The sequence below is a fragment of the Gopherus flavomarginatus genome, chromosome 19 (assembly GCF_025201925.1).
Source record: "Gopherus flavomarginatus isolate rGopFla2 chromosome 19, rGopFla2.mat.asm, whole genome shotgun sequence".
Taxonomy (NCBI): domain Eukaryota; kingdom Metazoa; phylum Chordata; order Testudines; family Testudinidae; genus Gopherus; species Gopherus flavomarginatus.
In genome coordinates this window covers 17,738,381-17,763,668 of record NC_066635.1, presented here as the reverse complement: position 1 = coordinate 17,763,668, position 25,288 = coordinate 17,738,381, and the positions used below count along the sequence as shown (strand labels likewise).

Below are 25,288 nucleotides of genomic sequence, written 5' to 3'. Positions count from 1 at the left end.
GGCCAATGAGGCGCTGCCTATGGTCCGAGCGGCCCTGGCCGCTCTGCCACTGGCTCCGGCCGCAGAGGGAGGTGCCGGCTCGGTGTCCTCTGGTGACACCGACCCGTCGCCTCCGCTGTTAACCCCTCGGCTGCCGGACGGGGCCCCCAGCCTGTGCCCTCGGCAGGCTGCTGGGGGAGCTGAACTCGAGCCGGGCCATCAATCACCCCGTGGGCTGAGCCTCGCTGGGACTGCGGCTGGAGGACACAGGCGTTCGCAGCAGGCAGTGCGGCAAGGAGGAGGATCACCTCGAACAGACCGATCCCAGGCCAGTCGGAGGACGCTGCACTGGCCTAATTTTCGGGGGATGCGCCATCGGGGGTGCCATTTAAAAAAAAAAAAAAGTAGGGACGATCCTGTACAATTCAGGATGGGTACAGCCCTGGTAGCAGGGGACAGCCAGGTGGGGCAGGCTGACTCCGTTGTTAATACCTAGAACAGGCCAATGCCCTCTTATCCAAAAATGGGGAGTTTGGGGCCAGTCAACATCCCCACCTCCACTGGTTTTCTCTGTGAACAGGCAGCCCAGGACACTACAATCTCACGCAGGCAGTGCCATACACTCTGACGTCCCCAAAGGCTTTGCACATAACACCACCTCTGAAACATAACTGAAGGACATTGGGGGCATCTGAGGGAATTTGTTCCTTATGTCATTAACAAGCAATTATTTAACAGGATGGGGGGACATGTGGGCAAATAAAGGCACAAAAATATTTGAGAATATTGCTGTGAATAAAATCTGCCCTCCCTTTTATTCTCTTACTCACAAACATTTGCCTGCGCAAGACTATTTGCAAGAATGTGTGCCAAAAGTATCACAAATAGTCTTGCGAGTACTTGTTCGTACTTGCACCAGAATGACTCACATAGCAATTTTGATAAGCTCTTTTTTATTAAATGCACAATAGATTAGACCGATTACAAATGTTTGTGGATTATTCGTGAACAGGAAAAGGCATCACTCCTCTTTATAAAATTTAGATCATCCAGTCAGAGGAAGAAATAATATAATCTGACTCGAGCGACCAATCCTATGTCTTGAATAGCCACAGTGACTCACAGCAACCAGTCTTCAAACAAACCAGGGACTTGAAGTCCAGACAAAATATTCAAATCAAAAGGGAATAAAGCACAAATTCATACAAAAAACATTCATGGTTCATTTATGAACAGGAAAAAAGGGATCCTTTCCTGCTCTTCCTGAAAACAAAAATCTTCACATGAAACAGAAGTCTTCTAAAAATATAATTTAAAAAACCACAATGTCATCCCCTGAACAGTTTCCCAAATTCAGATTTACACTCAAAGGAACACATTGTCACCACTCCCTAACAATAAGTATTATAAAGAAAGTTACAGAGCCTCAAACAGGAATTTCCAGACTTTTGTTAGGTGGTTGGTGTTTGTATTCACACACTCCTTGTAATCACAGCTTAAAGCACATCAAATCCATCCTCAACTCCTACACTAGCTTCTCATAAAATACCATGTCAAATTCAAGGTGTCAAGCATTATTTTCAAGGTGTTGCACCGAGGTTGCCTAAAAAATGGCCTAAAACTCCAGGATGTGGACTGTGTTTGACAATTCTACTCTTCCCCTGAAATGTACACTACCCTTTTAAAGCTTGTCTGTGTGGGAGACATAAGAACGGCCGTACTGGGTCAGACCAAAGATCCATCTAGCCCAGCATCTATCTACCGACAGTGGCCAATGTCAGGTGCCCCAAAAGGAGTGAAGCTAACAGGCAATGATCAAGTGATCTCTCTCCTGCCATCCATCTCCATTCTCTGGTGAACAGAGGCTAGGGACACCATTCTTTACTCTTCCTGGCTAATAGGCATTTATGGACTTACCCACCATGAATTTATCCAGTTCCCTTTTAAACATTGTTATAGTCCCAGCCTTCACAACCTCCTCAGGTAAGGAGTTCCACAAGTTGACTGTGCGCTGTGTGAAGAACTACCTTTTGTTTGTTTTAAACCTGCTACCTATTAATTTCATTTGGTGACCCCTAGTTCTTGTATTATGGGAATAAGTAAATAACTTGTCCTTTTCCACTTTCTCCACATCACTCATGATTTTATATCCCCCCTTAGTCTCCTCTTTTCCAAGCTGAAGAGGTCTAGCCCCTTTAATCTTTCCTCGTATGGGACCCTCTCCAAACCCCTAATCATTTTAGTTGCCCTTTTCTGAACCTTTTCTAGTGCTAGAATAACTTTTTTGAGGTGAGACCACATCTGTACACAGTATTCAAGATGTGGGCGCACCATGAACGTATATAAGGGCAATAATATATTCTCAGTCTTATTCTCTATCCCCTTTTTAATGATCTCTAACATCCTGTTTGCTTTTTTGATCGCCTCCACGCACTGCATGGACATCTTCAGAGAACTATCCACGATGACGCCAAGATCTTCTTCCTGACTCGTTGTAGCTAAATTAGCCCCCATCACATTGTATGTATAGCTGGGGTAATTTTTTCCAATGTGCATTACTTTACATTTATCCACATTAAATTTAATTTGCCATTTTGTTGCCCAGTCACTTAGTTTTGTGAGATCTTTTTGAAGTTCTTCACAATCTGCTTTGGTCTTAACTATCTTGAGTAGTTTAGTATCATCTGCAAACTTTGCCAGCTCACTGTTTACCCCCCTCTCCAGATCATTTATGAATAAATTGAATAGGATTGGTCCTAGGACTGACCCTTGGGGAACATCATTAGTTACCCCCTCCATTCTGAGAATTTACCATTAATTCCTACCCTTTGTTCCCTGTCTTTTAACCAGTTCTCAATCCATGAAAGGACCTTCCATTTTATCCCATGACAGCTTAATTTACGTAAGAGCCTTTGGTGAGGGACCTTGTCAAAGGCTTTCTGGAGATCTAAGTACAATATGTCCACTGGATCCCCCTTGTCCACATGTTAGTTGACCTCTTCAAAGAACTCTAATAGATTAGTAAGACATGATTTCCTTTTACAGAAACCGTGTTGACTATTGCTCAACAGTTTATGTTTTTCTATGTGTCTGACAATTTTATTCTTAACTATTGTTTCGACTAATTTGCCCGGTACCGACGTTAGACTTACCAGTCTGTAATTGCTGGGATCACCTCTAGAGCCCTTTTAAAATATTGGCGTTACATTAGCTAACTTCCAGTCATTGGGTCCCGAAGCCGATTTAAAGGACAGGTTACAAACCTTAGTTAATAGTTCCGCAACTTCACATTTGAGTTCTTTCAGAACTTTTGGGTGAATGCCATCTGGTCCCGGTGACTTGTTAATGTTGAGTTTATCAATTAATTCCAAAACCTCCTCTAGTGACACTTCAATCTGTGACAGTTCCTCAGATTTGTCACCTACAAAAGCCGGCTTAGGTTTGGGAATCTCCCTAACATCCTCAGCCGTGAAGACTGAAGCAAAGAATCCATTTAGTTTCTCCGCAATGACTTTATCATCTTTAAGCGCTCCTTTTGTATTTCGATCGTCAAGGGGCCCCACTGGTTGTTTAGCAGGCTTCCTGCTTCTGTTGTACTTAAAAAACATTTTGTTATTACCTTTGGAGTTTTTGGCTAGCCGTTCTTCAAACTCCTCTTTGGCTTTTCTTATTACACTCTTGCACTTAAGCTGGCAGTGTTCGTGCTCCTTTCTATTTGCCTCACCAGATTTGACTTCCACTTTTTAAAGTCTTTTTCTCTCTCTCTGCTTCTTTTACATGGTTGTTAAGCCACAGTGGCTCTTTTTTAGTTCTTTTACTATGTTTCTTAATTTGGGGTATATATTGAAGTTGGGCCTCTATTATAGTGTCTTTAAAAAGGGCCCATGCAACTTGCAGGGATTTCACTTTAGTCACTGTACCTTTTAACTTTTGTTTAACTAACCCCCCTCATTTTTGTATAGTTCCCTCTTTTGAAATTAAATGCCACAGTGTTGGGCTGTTGAGGTGTTCTTCCCCACAAAGGGATGTTGAATGCTATTGTATTATGGTCACTATTTCCAAGCGGTCCTGCTATAGTTACTTCTTGGACCAGCTCCTGCACTCCACTCAGGAGACAGCTTTCTCATGGCTAGCTCAACTGTAGAATGAACTCCCACAGGAACAAATGATTGTTACAAATGTCACCAACTTTTCCAAGTGCATGGTGCAGTTCTTCATGTGTAATATAAAGAAAAAACACAGTGTACATATACATTTATTTAAAATCCACTCAAGATTTTAAATTTTAAATTTTAAGAGGATGAGAAAGAGAATGAACCACGTGTGACGGATATTCGTAATGTTACTTACCGTACCACTGGAAGGTGCTCAGATATCATGGTGATGAAGACTGTATACAAACCTGAATAGAATAGAAGGTGCCCAATCCTGAAACTACATCTGCACAGGTGAAACCTTGTATACATATTGGAGTTCTGTTCAAGTCATTGGAGTACTATGCAGGTGCAGAGGTTTCCTTGCACAGGTGCAGTTAGAGGACTGGGCCCTCCATGACTAGGTCAAATAGATGTTTATAAAATGTATTGAGTTTCTAACACCCTGAACACAGAAACTAGCAACAGAATTTAGATAGATAAAAAGGAGGATAGTTCTTTAACCACTGTCTATCTAAAAAAGTGAATTGCTGAGGGTCAAAGAAGAAATTGGAGAACAGGCAAGGGTTAAAAGTAAAAAAAAAAAAATTTTTTAAATTGTGCTTCATTGCACAATTATAGTCTGGCCTGCATGTTATCTATTTGAGTTCCCAGCCTGTAGACAAATCAATCAGACAACTCAAATATAGAGTTACTCAGGGGTATAAGAGTTTTCAGGGTTGTGGCCTTAGATCGTTGCCCAAAATACTTATATCTTATTTACTGTAACTTGGCTGTTCTGATTTCAAAAGTGTTGAACACCCATAACTTTTTTTGAAGACAGTGGGAGCTGTGGGTTCTCAGCACTTCTATATAAATAATATTTCCAGAGTTGTTTTATTTAGTCCCAGTTTGGGCTGTTGTCTACTCACTGCTCTCTAGACACGATCACATAACTTGAAAGATATTCCAAATTACTGTCACAGCCACACTAGCAACTGTGGAAAATGACCCATACTCATCTCTCTCAAACATCTCATTTTACTTTCAGACTGATAGTTGTATGGCTCTTCACTTTTATTATGCTATATTATATCAGCAATGTCAATTTATTAAAGTGAAACTGACAGTTTTTAAGTAATAAGCCTGTGTAATTTAAAGCTTCTCATTCTCTTGGACTCTTAGCTTGATCTGTTATTTTCAGTATTGGTCCCACTCCCAAGGGTTCAGATCTGGAAAATGCCTATCTGGAACTGCTCAAAACATTTGTTGTAAAAAAATGTATCTGACAAATTGAGAAAGGTTAGTGTGTAACAGCTTAATCCTCTGAGATACAGAGCACTCCAAACTTACACTGAAGCAAGTAAAAGTTAAGTGCACTCAGCACCCCATAAAACTGTGTCCTAAATCGCTATTTCTAATTACATACAAAACTTGAATGACACAAGTTGCTTTAGTCATGGAAGGGGGCCCAGGGAACTTAGACATAAGAGAGATAAAAGTTGTTAAATTGCTTAACAGACCAAGTTTATTTCCAAATTTGCCTAAATTAAAGAAAAAAAATGAAACAGATTACAACAAGCGATTGGTAAATCTTTTCTGGTGTACTGAGCCCTTTGGTCATGCTAAAACCTGCATTGTGTCTGCCCTGCCAATTTTATCCATTCAACCACTTAACACTATTTCAGTGCCACTAGAAGGGTGATTGCCACACATATTTAGACTCTGTGGCAACTCTAGAAAACAATGGAATGAGGATCATAGTAAAATGTAGGCTGGGAATGTGTTACTGACAAACAGTAATAATGTCAGCCTTGGCCAAGTTTCAGAGTCAGCCTAGAAGCAGGATTTTATTATTATAACACTTAACATTTACCTAAGGCTTTTTGATCCACGGATCTCTTAGCACTTTTAATATCCCATTTTACAGATGGGGAAAAATGAGGCATATAGACGTCGAGTGACTCACCCAAAATACTGTTATTTAACTTTAAATACATTTATAACATAAAACCCTGTGTTAAATATCTTGTGTGTCTTCTGCTGGTTTCACAGTGGCAAACTTCCCTTGTCTTCAGCGGAAGCACAAACTAGCAGAATATGGTGTAATGTTAAATACAATTTGGGAGAATTGTAGTAATTGATTTAGAAGGAATATACTATTGAAGGAAGGAAGGAACACGCTATCAATTGTTAATAGCCACTGTGATCCCAATCCTGCACCCATGAGAATGAGGAGTTTTGCCACTGATTGAGCTGGAAGCAGGACTGGGCCCTACATTTTAATCTGTTTTAGACTGGAGAGGTAAAGAAGAGCTGACAGTTATGAACCTATTAAAGATTCAAAATCTGGACAGTCATAAAACATTTTAAAATAGAGCCACAAAATATGAGTTAGGCCTCTGTAATACTATCAGGCCCAGGCATGAGGCACAAAGTTCTGGTACAAACTTCTCTGTAATTCACCAAGTGTTCTGACTGGAGGTTTTCGTTTGCGACCATCTTTTAAACATGATTTCACCTTAACCATAACTAGGTTATGCAAGTGACTTAAGAGTTTGTATCCATTTTTCTCTTTGATTCTGTTTATCACACTGAGAATTTTTTCATCACTCTTCAGGATAGAATTGTTCTGATTTGTCTTACAAACATATGCACTGTACTTACTATGCACATGGAAAAAGCAATCAATGCATTTTTAACTTAAAAAATGTGGAGCCTTAAAAGTGCAAGTAAAAACATTTTGAAAAGTAAACTGAAAGTTTTATTACCTACAACGATCTAAGTTCAGGATTCCAAATCTCTCCCACAGCAGCTGACGACAACCACCTCAGTGGCAAAGGAGCACAAGAGATCAGAAATGTTCTTGATGCCCTCAATTCTGGCAGAGAACACAGAATTCAGGTCCGGGAAGGTAAGTAAAAAAGGAAAGGGCTTTATATTATTTTGCTTTCAAACTATTTATTTAGAAAGTTTTAATAGGTTTACAAAAATGTGTTGTGTAAATCTCAGAAATAAAACTTACACTGAGCTTATCTTTTTGTTTAGAGAAACGTTATGCAGTAATATAATCATCAGATCATTCTGTTTAACTGGGTATTTGTCATTTTAAGCTTATTCATGTGTGTTCATTGTTTTTTAAGTTCTTAAAGAGATTTCTGTTTATTTAAAGGCATTCTGGTTGTCTTTTAAAAATAGAACTAGTATGTTTATGTCAATATTCTTTTGCTGGTTTGTGATGCGAACAGAAGTACTAATAAGAAAGTGAAACTGACCAGTAGTAATTCACTAACATTTAGCCCACACAGGGCTCTTTTCATATAAACATCTCATTGTACAGTAGCATCACTACCACTGTGGCATAGGAAAAAGTAGAGTTCTGAAATGATGAAAGGAAATGAGATTTTGAAAATACATTTTAAACAATCACTACGGAAGAGTTTACTAGTAGCACAGGGAGGGATTTGGAACTTTCAATATGATTTTACCTTGAGATCATCCCATTAAAAACATGACTAGTGTGAAAATGTAGCTATAAATGAAACTGGAGCACAGAGAAGTATCTGGCCCAAACTTTTTAAGAATTGTTCCTTCCTGACATACAGCACAAATTTTGGAAACTTATTTTCTCATACCACTTTAAAACTCTCTTATGGGGATGATAGGCTCCTTTTTTAAAGCACTATGAGACCTATGGCTGAACTATGTTCTATAGAAGCGAAGTATTCATTATTATTGTTGCTGCTGTACATACAAGCTTTTCCCACTATCTTAACAAAAATAAAACCCCTCAGACCTTATCAATACTTACAATAAAGCTAGCTTGGGTATCTAGAACACAAGTCATTTGAAAAGCAAGGATTAATCTTAGATTCATTAAAATTATACTATCTGTCATTCTATGATCAAATTAAACAGTAGGTGAACATTTGAGCTTTGAAAAAGGAGAAATTTTAGCTGAAAAGGTTATCTCAGCGCCACCTTGTGTCAGAAATAGTAAATTCCAGTTTCTAACACAAGCTGTGTTAGCACATCCGGGGTTATCTAGCTTACTGGTGAAAGTAGCAACCTAGCATTCTGGTTAGACTGCCAGTTATTGCCAGATGGTCAACTTTCCATGGTAACCAAGACACTGTTTTTTTCCCATTTCGCTAAGAAAGTAAAACTTTCTCCTTCTGATGTAGGCTATATCATAGCAATCCATAGCTTTGCCATCTTCAGACTAGAGATTACTACACTGAACTTTGGCTAGGGTTCCTCCTCAAATCCATCCTGAAGCTAAAGCTAGCATACGATGTGGAAGCCCACTTGTTAATCCTACTGTGAGGATATTGCACTAATGTTTCATAATCTGCATTGGCTGTGTGTGGATTTCTGGAGAGAGTTTATGGTACTGACCCAAAAAAACCATAAATGACCTGCCTTCCTGAGATGCCTCTTTTCCCCCATGCGACACTGTCGCATCGGAGATTCCTACAGCACTTAGAACATAGCCGTAAGATTATAAAAGAGAGGAGGCTGCTGCAGGGTATTCTACAGAGGGCCCTTTTCTTGTGGAACACATTCATTCTGCCCTTGATCCAAAATGGCCCACTCAGCTGACCTTCAGGGCACATTGTAACACTCATCCTTTTAAAAGACCTTTTGGGGAAAAGGCAGGAGGATGTGATATTTATTTTATTTTATCTAGACCATATGGTGTATTTAGCTATTACTATTCTCGGAGAACCAGAGCCCTACATTTTGCTTACTCTGTTTTGAAGTTATTTGTCACGGGGCAGAATGCAAGAGCCCACACTTCTTGTAGTTTCACAAATCTAAATAAAGACTCTACACTTTATGCTACTCAAAAGCTCATTTTTACACTTGTAAATATACTTGTCCCAGTTTGGGGGCCCAATTTTAGTCAACAACGTCCATTTAATCCTGCAATACCTGCTGAGCCAATAAACTGCTGATCAACACTAGTCATCTTGTTTAATCTCCTAATTCTGGAAGGTTCTTGGATACTATTGTGATGAGCACAGTATAAGAACCTAAACAGAATAGAATAGAATAGAATCTAGCGTGTATCAGGCAAGTGAAAGACTTCCTCTCAGTCCACTCAGGCAGCTAAATTATCTTGTTTAGGGCAGTGAAATTCACCCAGGTGTGGCAAAATTCTTATTTACCAGTTACGCCCATTCAAATGCTTAACATGGGACTTATCCTTATGTGGTACATTGGGCCTCATGCAAGCCCTGTGCACTGAGGGGAAATTATATCCATAGATAAAGTTTATTCAGGTCAAACAGTAAGCAAATCCTGCACCTCTATTAACTGGATCAGAGCAATTACCAATCTAGAAACAGATCAAACTGCAATGAATAAACAGCCTCATTTTTGACTCTCCTTATAAATAATCAATATTCAAACTTAGTGAGTTTTAAACAGGAATCGGTGCTGTTACAATACTAATTTGGGAGCTTTACCAACCAATGCAACCCTACAGGATTTATGAGTGAAAGCAATAAGTGAAGAGGATTTCATGATCATGAATATTGTATGCATGTCAGCATTATGGACACAATATTGGTCTTTAGTTTACTGTTTATATACTACAGCCTCAGCCCAAAAGGTAAGTGAACTGTTTTTAACTATCTGCAGAATTTTAACAGAACAAAACCAAAAAGTATACCAGGGACACAGACATGTCAGATATTTATAAACTATGTTTATTAGTTAATGTTTAGGTACTGCTCTGAAAATGTCATTTATTAAAAGCTTTTAAAAAATGAATGAGAAAAAAATAAATCAGTAGAATTTGGATTGCCAGCCATACCACCTCTCATACTCAAGGCATTTCATAAACTTTCTAAAGACACTCACAAGTAGGCTGGCCACATAGGGAATATGCAACAGCAGTTCTACCCTCCGCAGTATCATTATTTTGACCATTACACCCTCCACCCCCGTCTTAAGAGAGAGCGTGCACTAGTTATCTCCTTATGCTTTCAAATAGTGCTGTAAGAGCTTTCAACTGCCCTTACTGAGTCACTAACAGTAGGCAGAAGGGATATTTCTTGTTTAACATACCATTTCAAGGCTGACACCTCCTCCTAAGGTGTTTCAAAGCTGCCAGTCACCATGGTATCTCTGTGCCAATTAACTGATAACTATTTGTGTGAATAAAATTCTTCCTGGATACTTACTTATAGCCTCAGACTTATGCAAAAAGAACAAGCAATACCACCTCTACCCAATTTAAGCTAGAGCAGGAATTTGGCTGGGCAGAACTGAAATATAAATGTGGCAACACACCACTACTCTTTTAGAAAGGTTTCTGGGGTCACTAATGATATTTTATATTACTATTGATTTGCACTTCTAGTACAGTTCAGTTCCCTCAGATTAACAGTGATGGTAACTAAACTACAATACAAGCAATCTTAGGACCAAGCATAGCAAATAACTCTCCTGAGAGCATCAGTGTTCTCTCTTGGTTTTTAATTTTATTTACTCACAGTGGTGGGTAGTATTTTGGTTTCACACTTTTATGATCAATAACATTTTAAAATATTTTGGGAATGGTGTGCATATTAGAGCTCCAACAAAACTCTTGGCTCGGAACATACACACACAGCAAGTTTGGGGAAAGTTCAGCTCTGGATAGAAATTTTAACTCACTTCCACTTTTACGGCATGCTGATCCAAGACTCCAGATCCACACCCCGCCCCCGCTGAAATTCACTGCAAGTTTAAGGCATAATCTAGACTTTATTAATCAGAGTAACTCTAGTTGCTATTCAAGTTGCAGTGAAAAATAAAGAGGGGAGTTGCATTTAAAATGTTTAAAAATCCACAAAGAGGCAAGAAAAACTGTGCACATGATTACAATCTGTCATGTCCATTCCACTCAGACCTCAGAGATTATGACTGTCATGTGGAAAATTCTTCAGAAGTACTGTCTGAAAGCACAAGAAGCATGAGCATCTTACTGCAAGGTAGGGAAGCAAAGGAAGAGGGGAGGGAACTCCAGTTAGTCAGAAGAGCAAGGTAAGAGCAACAGAGGATTCATTTATTAGAAATATAGATACATAGTTTGTTATGATCGGGAGAATCACATGGTAAATTGCCTGCCTGGTGCAAAAACTGCAGATCTTGAGAGACATCTAGACAGATTTATGTGCAGTGCTGGAGACCAGCCCGTGGTCATGGTACATGTCGGTACCACTGACATAGGGAAAGGTAGGAGGGAGGTGACAGACCTGGGGAATTGTCCCAGACTGGGGTGTTAACAGAGGCTTTTGGAACAAACTGATAAATTAAATAGTAATAAGTCACCAGAACCAGATGGTATTCACCCAAGAGTTCTGAAGGAACTCAAATATGAAATTGCAGAACTACTAACAGTATGTAAACTATTGCTTAAATCAGCCTCTGTACCAGATGACCAGTGGATAGCTAATGTGACACCAATTTTTAAGAAAGATTCTGGAGCTGATCCTGGCAATTACAGGCCTGACTTCAGTACCATGCAAATTGGTTGGAACTACAGTAAAGAACAGAATTATCAGACACATAGAAGAACATGGTATGTTTGGAAATAGTCAACACCTCTTTTGTAAAGGGAAATCATGCCTCTACAATCTATTAGAATTCTTGGAGGGGGCTCAACAAACATGCAGACAAGGGATATCCAGTGGATATAGTGTACTTGCACTTCCAGAAAGCGTTTGACAAGGTCTCCCACCACAGGCTCTTAAGCAAAACAAGCAATCATGGGATAAAAGGGAAGGTCCTCACATGGATCAGTAATTTGTTAAAAGATAGGAAACAAAGGGTAGGAATAAACCGTTTTCACAGTAGAGAGAAATAAATGGCAGAGTCCCCTAAGGATTGTACTGGGATCTGGAAAAAAGAATAAATAGTGAGTTGGCAAAGTTTGCAGATGATACAAAATTACTCAAGATAGTTAAGTCCAAACCTGACTACGAAGAGATACAAAAGGATCTCACAAAACGAGGTGACTGGGCAACATAATGGCAGATGAAATTCAATGCTGGTAAGTGCCAAGTAATGTACTTTGGAAAACATAATCCCAACTACCCCTATAAAATGATGGGGTCTAAATAAGCTGTTACCACTCAAAAGAGAGACCTTGCAGTCATTGTGAACAGTTGTCTGAAAACATCCACTCAACGTACAGCAGCAGTCAAAAAAGCGAACAGAATGTTATGAACCATTAGAAAAGGGACAGATAAGACAGAAAATGTCATGCTACCAGACAAATTCATGGTACACCCGTACTGCATGCAGTCATGGGCAGCACAGCTATCACAAAAATATAACTACAGTGTTAGTCTGGATACGAAATGGGCAATTACATTAAATAAGCATTTTCGTGGCGTTTTAAAAGAATAAAAGTTAGGTTGTAAAAAGAACTCCGGGGAATTATTTACACACATGAACTGAAAATCTGGTAATTTTTTTCCTCACTGTGATATTAACAGTTATGTGTCTCTGTGCTTGTGTGGTACCACAATGTTCATGACTAATCTTGATGGCCTGAATCTTATACAAGGACTTTTTGCTTTCCTGTCTCCAGAGTCTGAAAAGGCAGTGGCAAAAGGGGAGCTAAGCAGAAACCATACAGTCGCCACTTTGCAATGCTCTGGTCTGCACAGCTCCATACAAGTAAATCTCCTTTACTCAGAGAAGATGTACAGTGTTTTCACAAACAAGACAAACGTTAAATACACCCTCCAAAGCCTGAAAGTCATCACTGATCCAGATGAGAGTGTTTCTACTGCCCACAGGTGTCTCTTATTAACAGATCATAAACAAAGTTTTCAGACTGAATTTAACCTTACAGGCAAAGGTAAAAAACAAAAATCTTTTTTCATTATAGCATATTCCTATTAGGTATGTCCACAAACACTGATACCTTGCCAGTAACAAGAGTGTTTATGAAAGCAAAATACTGATATTGATATATTTGTAAAAAAATACTGCAGTATTATAAAGTAATGATCCAAACACTGAGTAATAGTATTGTAAGACATAGTTTTGTGGACAATCACTGCAGGGAGTTTTGTTTATTTTCCAATACATATAGATATTTATATACATAAGATACGGAGATGGGAAACCACATAACTGTGCAATACTGAACATTCAGGAAAGAAATATTCCTCCTGGATTTCAGCAGCAGTCAACATAAGACCTGATTACCGTGACCATAACCATGTATAACTATAATTATTATTCATCATACAATAACACAGTTCTTTTGGGAAAATGAAAAGAAAATCAAATGTACAATATTCAGCACAGAAGAGTGAATTGCAGACTGTTTGGTTTTCCCCTTTGTTCCAGGGATCTTCCAGTAGATTTTAGAAAGCTCATTCTGTATCAAACCACATACACAAAATGAGTTGGTTTTCTCTGTAAAGGTTCAAGCTACACTAATTCCTACAGAATTTGGGAATTCTGCTGTAATGCACTAGTCCACAGTTAAACACGACAGTGCAGATGGGACAGTGTCATGTTTTAACTGTGACCCCAAATTGCAAAACAGCCTTGCAAAAGTCCACGTGTGTAGCATAATTCGGCAACTCATCTAAAACACAGTAAACACTCAACCACACTACAAAATCTGTGTTCTAACCATGTCAGCACTTTACCATGCTGTATCATGGTCCCTCAAGATGGATGGAATTACAGTGTCCAGAGAACCAAAGGGTCAACCATATTGAGACTGACGACACTTCTTACATTGTGCCTCCAGTTTAGCTAAAAGCTAAGGCTTTGCTTCACACTGCTGACCCAGCCTTGAATAACAATTTAAACTCTGTTGTGGATCAAAAGGCTTCTAAAGCTTTGGTCAATCAACAAGCAGGGGCCCAAAGATATTAGACTATCCATGCTCCAGCCTACGTCCCTCCCTTTAACATTGTTATAAACCCAATTCAGACACTAATTCATTTGTATGGAGCAACTTTCATACACTGTGTATCCCAAAAGTGTTTTACAAAGCAATAAGTAAGATATGGTTATTGCAGGGACTCTATAGTAATAGTTTACAAAGTCTTGGACTTCAGAATAGAAATTCTCAAATGAAGGAACATTGGTAAAGACATCTCACTATATTATCATGTCTAACATGATAACATTGCAAGTTACTAGTACTCTGTTGCAAATTGCCTAATAGTCTACCAATTGTTGGCAACTAAGCCAGTGCTTAGTTTACTCTAGTCTTGAGTTGCTTTTGTTCCCTAACTGGTTTATATAAATAAAAAACACTTTCACTGGTTTTAAACATCTCATTCTTTTCACAGTGTTTCTGGTGGGGCTATCAAATTGCATTATTAATGCAAAGCTGTCTGAGCCTGAAATGTTTGCAGAGCAACTGCACGCCACAGAGGTACACCAACAGAACAGCAGCTCAGGTAGTAGTAAAGTTTTCTCTGCATAGGCAGCACTGAGATGCTCAGCAACGAAGAGTAGCAGCATATGTAAGAATGAGAGAAGGAAGATGGTATTTAGATTCCCCCCCCCCCCCGCCCCACACACACACAAATCTTACAACTTTTCACAAAGACTAACAACAGTGATATCTGAAAAATATTGGGCCAGGAGGTATTCTGAAATTCACACGACTCCTTTGTTCTGTAAACTTGCATATTTGTACAGCTGAGCAAAATTTGGGCACTACCTCTGTCATGGAAAGTTATGTTCTTGCTCCTATCTCCCAGCCAAGCATGAACCAGACAGAGTTCTAAAAGGTTTCACAGAGGCTTTCTAGATTGATATATTCACAGAGCCTTGTAGACATCCTTAAGTGTTAATGAAATGTTCTCTCAGGTTTAGCTGTATTGCGTTACCACCCTAAAGATGAAGGAATCCTCAAACTACCAATGGGGAACATGCTGTCTTCTGTATTCATCTACTTCAGAGAGAATGATTTTTTTCCCCTTTCTAATCACAGGCATAGGTGAAGACAGGCTGCTCAGACTAACACGAAGACAAAGCATCTATGTCAAAGCAGTAATCATATGTGTCCTGCTACCCTGTGCATTAGCCTTCATTGTGTTTGTTATATTTGAAGTTCCCTTCCCAGTAAGTTTGCTGAGCACAATAGCTCCTTATGACAATTTGCAAAGGGTATTTTATCAATAGCTAAATATGATTTAAATTTGTTCCATTATTATAATAAAACATGCCAGGTTCTGAGTTTAAGAAACCCCAAGAACAGTGATACAAAGGTAAATTCTGTGAGATCATGCCTTTAAAAGATTTGCTAATCTTTGTGATGCACTGGGGTAACCACTTCTCTAGTGGGAGGTCTTATGACCTAAAGTGCCATAATTCAAACTCTGCCAAAACAAGCAATTCCTCACAACTTAATATGAATACCTGCAATGACATGTTTTGCGTGTTGCTACTAGGGTATACAATCCCAGTGCACACCTGCAACCTTGGGATTTTATATCAGATGGAATCATAGATACCCTGGCTTTCAAGGCTTTATTTTGGATCTTGGAAAACTTAGGTTTGACTCTTGGTCCCAATCACTTGCTCTCCAAGCCAGCACACACATGAACAGTGCTGGGGGGGGGGCGCGGGGGGTTGCATTTAGATCAAAATGGGGAGGAAAGAGTCTTGCAGCCTTCTAAAGTGACACTGATCAAAAGCAACCCTCTTGACTTCAGTAGTCGTCAAGCATTTTCTAAAGGCAGAAGAGGGAAGAACAGAAGACTTTCAAGAAAACGCAAATTACCATGGACTCTTTGTAGGCCCTAGATTTCATTATTCAAAGACCTCTCAAGAGGACATATATCATGCTGGAGGTATTTGGGGTAGAACACACTGGAAGCTGAGATGGTCAATGTGAATTTTTTTTTTAAGCCACGTTGTTTCTTCCTCTCACGCTCTGAAGTGCATACTTCAGTCAAAATTCAGGTTAGTCTCCCTAGAAATGAACAACTATCATTTTACTAGCTTCAAATTCTTGGTATTTTGGGGTGGGAGCATCTTCCTACCAACCTTCTAATGGCTTCTCCTTCTTCTCTGAGTGTCCATGCCCTGGCTGGAGCCAGCAATGCAACTGTATTCAGAAATGTAAAAGACAAGGAGAAGAACGCACAGAAAACCCAAATTCTGTATCATCCGAAGGATCTGTCATGGTAGGTCACAAAAAGGGAACCACACAGTTTTTTAAATATAGTTCAGTAACAATTATATCATTTAACAATACAGATCTCCCTCAATAAAAGTGAATGGCACCATAGTTCTGAAAGTGTGTTATGAGGGTGTCTTTTCAAGATGAAATGATTTAATCTCTTTTTTTTCCTGCCTTGTTAAATGAACAACTAAAGGAGGTGGGTATCCAATGCTTAGAAAAAGGGCCTCGAGGATTCAGGGCAGCATTGTTCTAATACCACCACAGGCACCTACTCACTGTGTGATCTGAGACAAGTTACTTAACTTCAATGAGTGGCCATTTATTTCTCTATGACATAGTTGTAATACTCACCTCCCAACGATACTGTGAGATTTAGTGTTTGTAAAGTGATTTGAGATCTTTGGAGGAAAAACCCTATACTGTCAAATAAACTATTTAGAAGAAAGGACAAATAACAGCATTGCATTAAATAGGGAATATTTCAGCGACTACAATGTGAAACTCCATTTCACAGATCTTAGAAATGCTTTGATTTTTCTTTTTTTTTTAATGTATATTAAGCAGCAGTTAAAAGCTGACAGACTGAAAGCAAAGATCATCAGCAAGGACTGGGCACAGTTTAGTTTTCAATGGAACATTAGCATAAAAATTTCACATCATTGAATGGTTCAGTGCATAGACCAGTCATATATCTTGTGTATCAATGGCCACTGTTGGAAGACAGGATATTGGGCTAGATGGACCTTTGGTCTGACCCAGTATGCCCGTTTTTATGTTCTAATGGAACAGAATGCTATGGGTTTTATCCTGAATACAGAGGGAGCCATTCATACCAGACTTGGATATAGTGAAGTAAAATGAATGGCCCAAATTGTTTCAAAGCACAACAATATGCCAGTTGCAATTCCAATTAAAATGAATCTCTACAGTATTTAGAGTAGGGTGAAAACTGCAAAGTAAAGCGGTCACCAAATATTTGTTCAATAATGTTTAATTTGCTTCATGCTCCTGGTTCGTTTTCTGCAAATTATCCTAGAAAATTAGTTTATTAACAAGATTGTTTACACATACAAGTTTTGAGCATATGCTGTAAATTTTTGCAGAGCAATTTCAGGTTTAGAACTCTGAGCATTCACATTACAGATTTGATTTTAAGATTTACTCTCATCCAGTCAAGGAACAGAAATAATACCATGCGACATGTGTGTCCAATCAGAAAACCTAAAATATTAAATATTTGCAATGAACTGCTTGGGAACAAGGTACAGCTTAAAAATTTATTGTAGAAATTTGGCAAACAATTCCAAACAACAAATGAAAAATGCCATCTGTGAAAATTTCTGAACAGAAAGTGGCAAGATATGAGTACTTTATTCATTACAAATCATTCACTTGGCTCTAGTTGGAGTGACATTGCTTGGCGAAAAGCATGATTGCACAAAGAGGGTTGGGAATTGGATTGAGACCCTTCAGACTCATTTCACATAGGCTACTGAAGAGCCACCAGACAGTAACTTTTGGCCACAATCACTCTGGTGTACATTAGAACAGACAGGCTAGAGGCAAAAGGCTCTATATACCATTTCCAACCACAAGGGCCACCATCCCTCATTACAGTCTACTTCAAATTGAAGCTAGAAGAGGTTACACTAAATTATTGGTCTGAAAAAACAAAAAGGACCATTACACAGGTCAGATTTTAGGAGCAGGGTTGCTAAATTTAGTAATGCTGAAATATTCCCCTTCATTCCCCAGAGAGGAGCTTCAGAACAACCACCTTGGAGCAAAGCGGCCAAGATCATTGCCATTTATGAGACTTAGTTCTGAAAAACTGCATGCTACAGGAGAAAGCACAATTTTCTGTTTTATCCAAGCACAGTTTTCTGCTTTATCCATAAGTCTGCATTATTTTTCTCCTCACTTCTTATCTTTCAGAGAAGCAAGAACATCAGCATTTTACACGATATAGAGTCAAACAATTACAGATTGCAATGAAAGTGACATTAGCCTTTTTTAGGGGCCCTTCTTACAGAACTAACCCCTCGGAACACATCTTGGTGTTGACTCCCTCCATGAACTACCTGGAATCATATTTTAACTTCAGCAGTAGACCATGGTCATTAGAAACAAAGGGAATAATGGAAAAACCTACTTGCAGAAGCAATAAAGTCCCACCAACATTGCAAATTCTCCCTCTGTCTTCCTTAGATTAATCGTAGTTGGAGGTCACACAGCAACTAACACCTGCTACACTGAAGATTGTATCTAGACAGATTATACTTAAATTCAAGACAATGATTATTCAGAAAAGCATCAAACAGTGGAACCAACTAAAAGTATATATTCCCTGTCCGTTGAGCTTGAGGGCCAAATTCTGCCCATACACATACACAAATCCCATCAACTTCAATGGCTAGTGGATGTATTAATCAAAGGACAGAATCTGGATTTCAGCATCTATTCCTTGTGCTACAATTTAGCCTAGCTGATAAAAGGAGCCTAAATGCTTGCTTGTTGCCAGCAATCAAGCGCTCCATTCATCAGCATCTTTGAAGCATAAGGAATTTGGGTTAGCAATAAGGAAGTTCAACTCTGCCCCATTTTAAGCATCTGTGCCACTAATTTTCTTGTGTTCATCATTTTGTCCCCCATAAATTGGATCATACCATGGTTTAGCAGTTCAATTAATTTGGGACCTTCACACTGCAATGTTGCTTCCAAATGAGACCATAGGACAGACAGTTATTTGTTGTAAAAGGAGCACAGGTTCTGAGGGAGATAAATCAAAAGGTAACCTCACATTTCCACAGCCAGATTTGTGTGTGCATATTCTTGAGCTCTCACTGCATGGAACTAGACTATCAACCTCCCTTGAAAACCCTACAGATCTATGGAGTACACAAGACCTTCAGGCTAATGTAACAAAAAAGTGACATTAAAGTTCCAGAAATGTAGTCCAGGTTATGGATTCGAGGTGCAAAATCTGTAGAAGTCAGAGAGGAAACTGCTGTATTAGGTCCAACCTAGTCCATCCCTCTATCAGTACAGGATTTCCCCCTGCAGTATAGTCTCCATTGCTTCATCTAATCTGCTTTGTCTTAAGAAATGGATGTTCTCCAGCCATAGTTTCACTGCTTTATAATGTGAGCATAGAAACAGTGAAATGAAATTGCTGAAAATCTAGATATTGTATTATCCCATGTTCAGCACACACACAAAAATCCTGGGTCTTTATATGAACAGATGCAACCAGTTATCCTCAGGGATCTGTACAGCCAACGGACCTGAGTCTCCACTGCCTACCACCTTGTGTAGTAATTTACATCTGTGAAAAGTGAGTCTAAAATCTGTTTAAAATATTGTCAAATATGAATGACTATACATGATGAAAGCCAACGGAAAAGTCAGGCATTAGTCCTTCTGCCCCTTAAAAGCCTATTTTGAGTTTCATTTTACAGGAACCTAATCCCAGCCAATCTGGTCTGATTTATTGCATTTTTTCCATAGCCTCAACACAAAGCTAGGTGAAACTCAGTTTCAAAGTAATTCTGCTGAGTTTTTTTGAACCTAGAACTCAGAAGATGCCACACAAATTTAAACTGAAAAAAATGTTCACACAAACTGCTGAATTTTCCAAAGCTCTGCATAAAGCACTTGGAAATCTGCAAGCACTATGTTTCTATTATTAAATCCAAGCACACGAAAATTAGGTACACTGATGACCAAAAAGGATAGGAAGACACTGTGATCCAGTTTTTATCATTTGCTCTGTACAACTCTCTGTCTGTAAACCTGTTCTATTCCAATTAAAACTTGCCATTTATCAACGCAAATACCATAATCTAATCACTGTGTAACACAAGATTTTTATCAATTGTCACGCTGAAAATTCAAAGCCAAATAATCTTGCATAACTGTAACTCTTGGTGAATATATAGAAATACCTTGAAAATGGAATCAGAGTAAGCGTGAGATGATTATTCTGCAGAGATCAGTAGTGGCTAACTATGGCTAAACCTATGCTGCAATCAGAAGTCTGACTACAGTACATGTAGATATAGCCCGACCAGCTTTGATCTACCTAGCTCCAATACCAATAGCAGTGAAACCATGACAGCATCAGGCTATACAAGCATCCAGAACCCTGTCTATTTACTCAAGTGGCTAGACCATGCTGCCATGGTTTCACTGCTATTGTTATTCAAGCTAACTAGATCAAAGTTAATTTGGGTATGTCTGTATGTGCTGCAGTAAGGCCTCTGACTGCAGTGTAGATATACTTTATATGGTGGAGTGGGCAAGCACTCTGACCAAGACTACTTTCCCCAAGGATTTATTCTTGAGCCTTAGGGCTTGTCTACACTGGCTCTTTACAGCACTGCAATGTTCTCGCTCAGGGGTGTGAAAAAACACACCCCTGAGCGCTGCAAGTTTCAGCGCTGTAACATGGCAGTGTAGACAGTGTTACAGCACTGGGAGGCATATTCCCGGCACTGGTAGCTACTCCCCTCGCGGAGATGTATTTTTTACAGCACCGGGAGAGCTCTCTCCCAGTGCTGGTGCCGCGACTACACAGCCATGTTGGCAGCGCTTTAACGTTGCTAGTGAAGACGTGCCCTTCAAGTGCACAGGCTATAATGAAAGAAAAAAAAGATTTTTACATTCACACAGAATTACAGAAAAATACATGTACTCTATTAGCTGAGTGTGCTGCTGTGCCTCCAAACCAGTCAAAACAAATCTTCAACTTAACAAAACACTGGTTAACTGTTTTGTTCACAACATTTTCATGTGTAACAGCACTACCTTGTTCTGGCCTGCACCAGGAGAAACTAAATACTGCCTGAAAGATGATACTTGCAAGATCTCGAGCCAAGTTTTAAAGTCCCCAGTAGTTCAGAAGAGATTTGGATTTGAGATGGGCTCAAACCAGAACACCAGAACTAACTGCTCCCCCCACCCTACAAACTGCGTGGAGGTTCTAATCCAGAACTCAACTTCTGACATTGGGCCAATCTCCAGTTCAGATAAGGATTCGAACTTTCAGGTGTTGACCCAAACTGAATCTCTGAACTATACACAGTTCACCCATCTCAGATGCAAGCTTCAGGTTTCACAAATGAATGGCTAAAGGCAACAGCTGAAGCCTTTAGAACAGCTTTCATCTCAAATTCTCATGTAAATAATTAAATGTCAAAGATCTGCGTAAAATGAATAAAAGTGGCCTTCTAGCCTAGTTGTGAACAACAGAACATTTCCTCCAAGCAATCTAGATTCTGTCTTTCTAAATCAGCGTCATGCATCCTCCACAGGGGCACAAACAAAATTAACATCAGAAAAGAGACACAAAAACATGTCATATTTGAACAGTGATGACCAGTTTTTTTTTAGGAGGGTTGGATTGTCTGGAAGAGGCGATTACTACTGGTTACACTACCCAATCTTACGGATAATAGATGGACCTCTCTGCAGAGCTTATTGCATGACCAGAATCTAACAATGTATTTGAAAGGCATGAAATATTAGTTAGAACCATCAGTGCATCATGTGCATGTGCATATAAAAAAATAATCTGCACAAATCTGCCTTAGTCTCTGAGAGACCTTCTGGTGTCAGATGCAATCTCAATAAATAAAAACATACTTGATTGACCCCGAAGAGAGTGATGCTTCAGAAAAGGCTCCCAATGGGGTCATGGCACCACACCACTAGAATACCATCATGTTATGGGCGATAAGTCAGTCTACATTTTAGTCCCGGGTAATTTTAGTAAAAGTCATGAACAGGTCACAGGCAGTAAACAAAAATTCATGGCCCATGACCTGTCCATGACTTGTACTATATACCCCTAACTAAAACTTGGGCTGGGGGGTTCATGAGTGCTCTGGAGGGGCTTTCAGGGGGTACCACAGGTGCTGCGGAGGGGCATGGTGTTTGGCCTGGGACCCCCACTGGTGCTGGGGGTGAGGTGGGTAGTGGCACACGGCCCTGGACCCCTGCTGGTGATGGGGAGAGGACAGATGTTGGCGGGGCTGGCAGGCTCCCTACCCGGCTCTATGCAGCTCCCCAGAAGTGGCCAGCTTGTCCCTGCAGTTTCACCAACCTCTAGGGAGAGGGAAGGCCAGGGGGGCTCTGAGCACAGCCTCCACCATGAGTGCTCGCTTCGCAGCTCCCACAGGCCAGAAATTGCAGCTAATGGGAGCTGTGCGGGTGGTGCCTGAAGGCAGGGGCAGTGCGCAGAGCCCCCAGGCCCCTCTGCCTCAGAGCTGCAGGGATATGCCGGCCACTTCCAGAGAGCCCCTGCCCTGAGATTAGTGCCACCCCACACCCCAACCCTCTGTCCCAGCCCTGAGCCCCCTCCCACACCCAAACTGCTGCTGCTGGCCCAGGGGCTGCCCACCTCAAGCAGCCACTGAGCCAGGCACACCGGCCACTGCAGGAGTCAGGAAGTCACGCTGACAGACACACAACCTTAGCGATAAGTTAAGAAGTCTTTCTGGTGCATGTGTAACCATATTGAACAGGGCGTCTTAGCTGTGTCACTTCTAAATCGCAGGGCTCTCTGCAAAACAAGATGCAAATCCCTCTGACTTGGTGCCCCCAACATCCTCCTATCCAACACAGATACACAGTTGCCATGTGAGTAGAAAGATGACCAGAGTGCAACAAACACAGCATTAGGAAGCAGTAACCAGGGCTCTAGATTGCAGATGGATGGGGAAGGTGCAGGGAGGAACCTGGGAATCCTTCTCAAGTGAAAGTGAATGCCAAAGTTTCTCTCTACTGCTTTGACAAGCCTGATAGGGAAAGCTGAAAAGATGATCTCATCATTTTAGGAAGCTTATTTATAGGCTACTACAGAAAGAGATTAAATTCCTCCATGGTATATCTCCACTGAGCTTAGGAGTGTCACACCAGGAAAGATTTTGTTCCAAAGAACTGAGGTTAGCAATAAGTGCATTACATGAACTGTATTATACAACTGTGAAAATGAACTATAAATGCACTAAAAACACATTTGGGAAAATTTTAGAGCTGACAGGAGATGGAGTTTTATTATACATTATGTGGAACTTCTAGACAAATTGTGAAAGGAAGTAGCTTCAAACAACAAATGCAGTAATTGTGCTGATCAGAGAGAAGGAACAATATGACCCACAATTGCAATGTCTCGACTTCAGCTCATGGCTTTGGAAAACTGCCTACCACCTACAGATCCACCTTCGTATCATCCTGTATCCTGTCTCATTCCTCATGTTCCTTCTTATCTTCTCTTCTAATGGAGTCTTCTCTGACTCTCCACCACACACCTTTTTCTGTCCCAAGACTAATACTCACAACAGTCTTCCATGGCTCCTCTCTAGACTACCTATGGGAGGGTCCTGGCTGAGTCTATCATGATGGGGTAATGCATCAGTGTTTGAAAATTTGCAGGAATTATTGGTCATTTTGCAGCTAAACTGGTAATAGTCACTCTGTCATCCATGGAAAACAACTTGAATTCCTCGTTATTCCACTTATGCAAGGATACACAGGTCTAGGAGAGTGTCTTGGAAAGGATCATTAAATCTTTCAAACAAAAAAACAATTAAAACAAACTTGCTTTCTTCTTACCACCAAAGTTTATGGGCGCTCCTCTCCCTCTTTTGAAATCTGAGCATTCCTGTCATTCTTTTTAGCATGCAGACTGCTTTATGCATTCCTCTGACCCATAGAGCAATATACAATGCTGCAGAGATTAATGTTGGCAATATAAAATGTTTCTAGTCTTTGTGATTTGGGGAAAAACCTTTCAAATGTTCTAGAGTGTGCAAATGGTCTGTGAAACACTTGCTCTCAGACATGTAAACTCAGTTTAGCAGGAAGTCAAAAGGTAGCAATTTAAATGTCAGCTTTGTTAATTAGAGCCCTACCTCAATATAATTACGCTAGTGCAAACCCCTACTGCAGATCTAATTCAGTAAGTGGTTACCATCACTAAATTCTATACACTACAATGGAAAGTCATGAGACTCAGCATGCCCATTTATATCATAAACATACGCAGTTACGTAAACTGGGTGCAATAAAGTGGAACCCTAACCCAGATCCAAAATTGTGCCAATGTGTAGTGCAGATAAGACCTTAGCCCTATTTTATAACATGGATAAATGTATGGCCACATAACATACCAGGTGTCTGCTGTTTTTACAGATAGTTCCTCAGATGGCTCTAATTTTAACTTCTCAGCATCTGAAGACCTGGTCAAACTAATTTATCTGCAAGCCAGGATTAAATTAGTTGAGTAAAAACTACATAAAGGGCAAGAGTTTAAATGTTTCACTGAAACATGCATACTGCAAAAATAAATAAAAACAACAGCCTTCAAATTCATATAAATGGCAGGAATCCTCCTACCAATGAAGAGACACCCAGGTAAATTTGAACACATTATGCCTTGCAAAGGTGGCAGCACAGAGGGCAAAGGAGACTGCAATCTATAGCCAGAAGGAAGATTTTTACCAATAATTGATAATTATTTTGCACCTTTGCAGGAGCTACAGTGCTGCCAAAGTCCAGAGAGAGACCTTGGAGCCTCCAGATGGCTTTCATGCATGTGTTTCTAAATACAGGCTAAAGAGTGTCTTGTTTTTATAAACAGAAAAAAGCAAAACAAACAAATCTTCAGCACAATGATGTCACACCCCACAACTTCCCCCCAACACACTTAGGGTGTGACCCAAACCTCACAACTCCTTCACCTCCCCGGAGTGCAACCCCAAACCCCTAAACTCCCCCCAACACTTGCAGTGCAACCCCAACCCCACAACTACTCCCCCTGCCCCCTTGCGGTGTGACCCCGAACCCCACAATTCCTCCCCCCCAGGGCATGACACCAAACCCCACAACTCCCCCCCTTTACAGCACGACCCAACCCCACAACTACTCCCCCCCGTCCCGTTGGGGTGTGATCCCAAACCCCACAATTCCTTCCCTCCCAGGGCGTGACACCAAACCCCACAACTCCCCC

The 25,288-nt window shown here is 40.2% G+C and overlaps 1 protein-coding gene across 1 annotated transcript; it reads left to right on the top strand.

Annotated features, from left to right (window-relative positions):
• Positions 1-9,853: 9,853 nt before the first annotated feature.
• Positions 9,854-19,284, top strand: C19H17orf78 (chromosome 19 C17orf78 homolog). Its single transcript, XM_050929394.1, has 6 exons — positions 9,854-11,095; positions 12,700-12,972; positions 14,432-14,542; positions 15,082-15,212; positions 16,169-16,305; positions 18,036-19,284. Exons 1-6 carry the CDS (start codon positions 10,939-10,941, stop codon positions 18,097-18,099), a joined length of 873 nt encoding a protein of 290 aa, XP_050785351.1. The 5' UTR covers positions 9,854-10,938; the 3' UTR covers positions 18,100-19,284.
• The last annotated feature ends 6,004 nt before the right edge of the window (positions 19,285-25,288 follow it).

Coding starts and splice junctions, on each gene's coding strand:
- C19H17orf78 (XM_050929394.1), top strand. CDS start 10,939: ATGTTTAAAAATCCACAAAGAGGCAAGAAAAACTGTGCACATGATTAC. Junction 11,096..12,699: donor CATGAGCATCTTACTGCAAG/GTAGGGAAGCAA, acceptor TCCTGTCTCCAG/AGTCTGAAAAGGCAGTGGCA. Junction 15,213..16,168: donor TATTTGAAGTTCCCTTCCCA/GTAAGTTTGCTG, acceptor TTCTTCTCTGAG/TGTCCATGCCCTGGCTGGAG.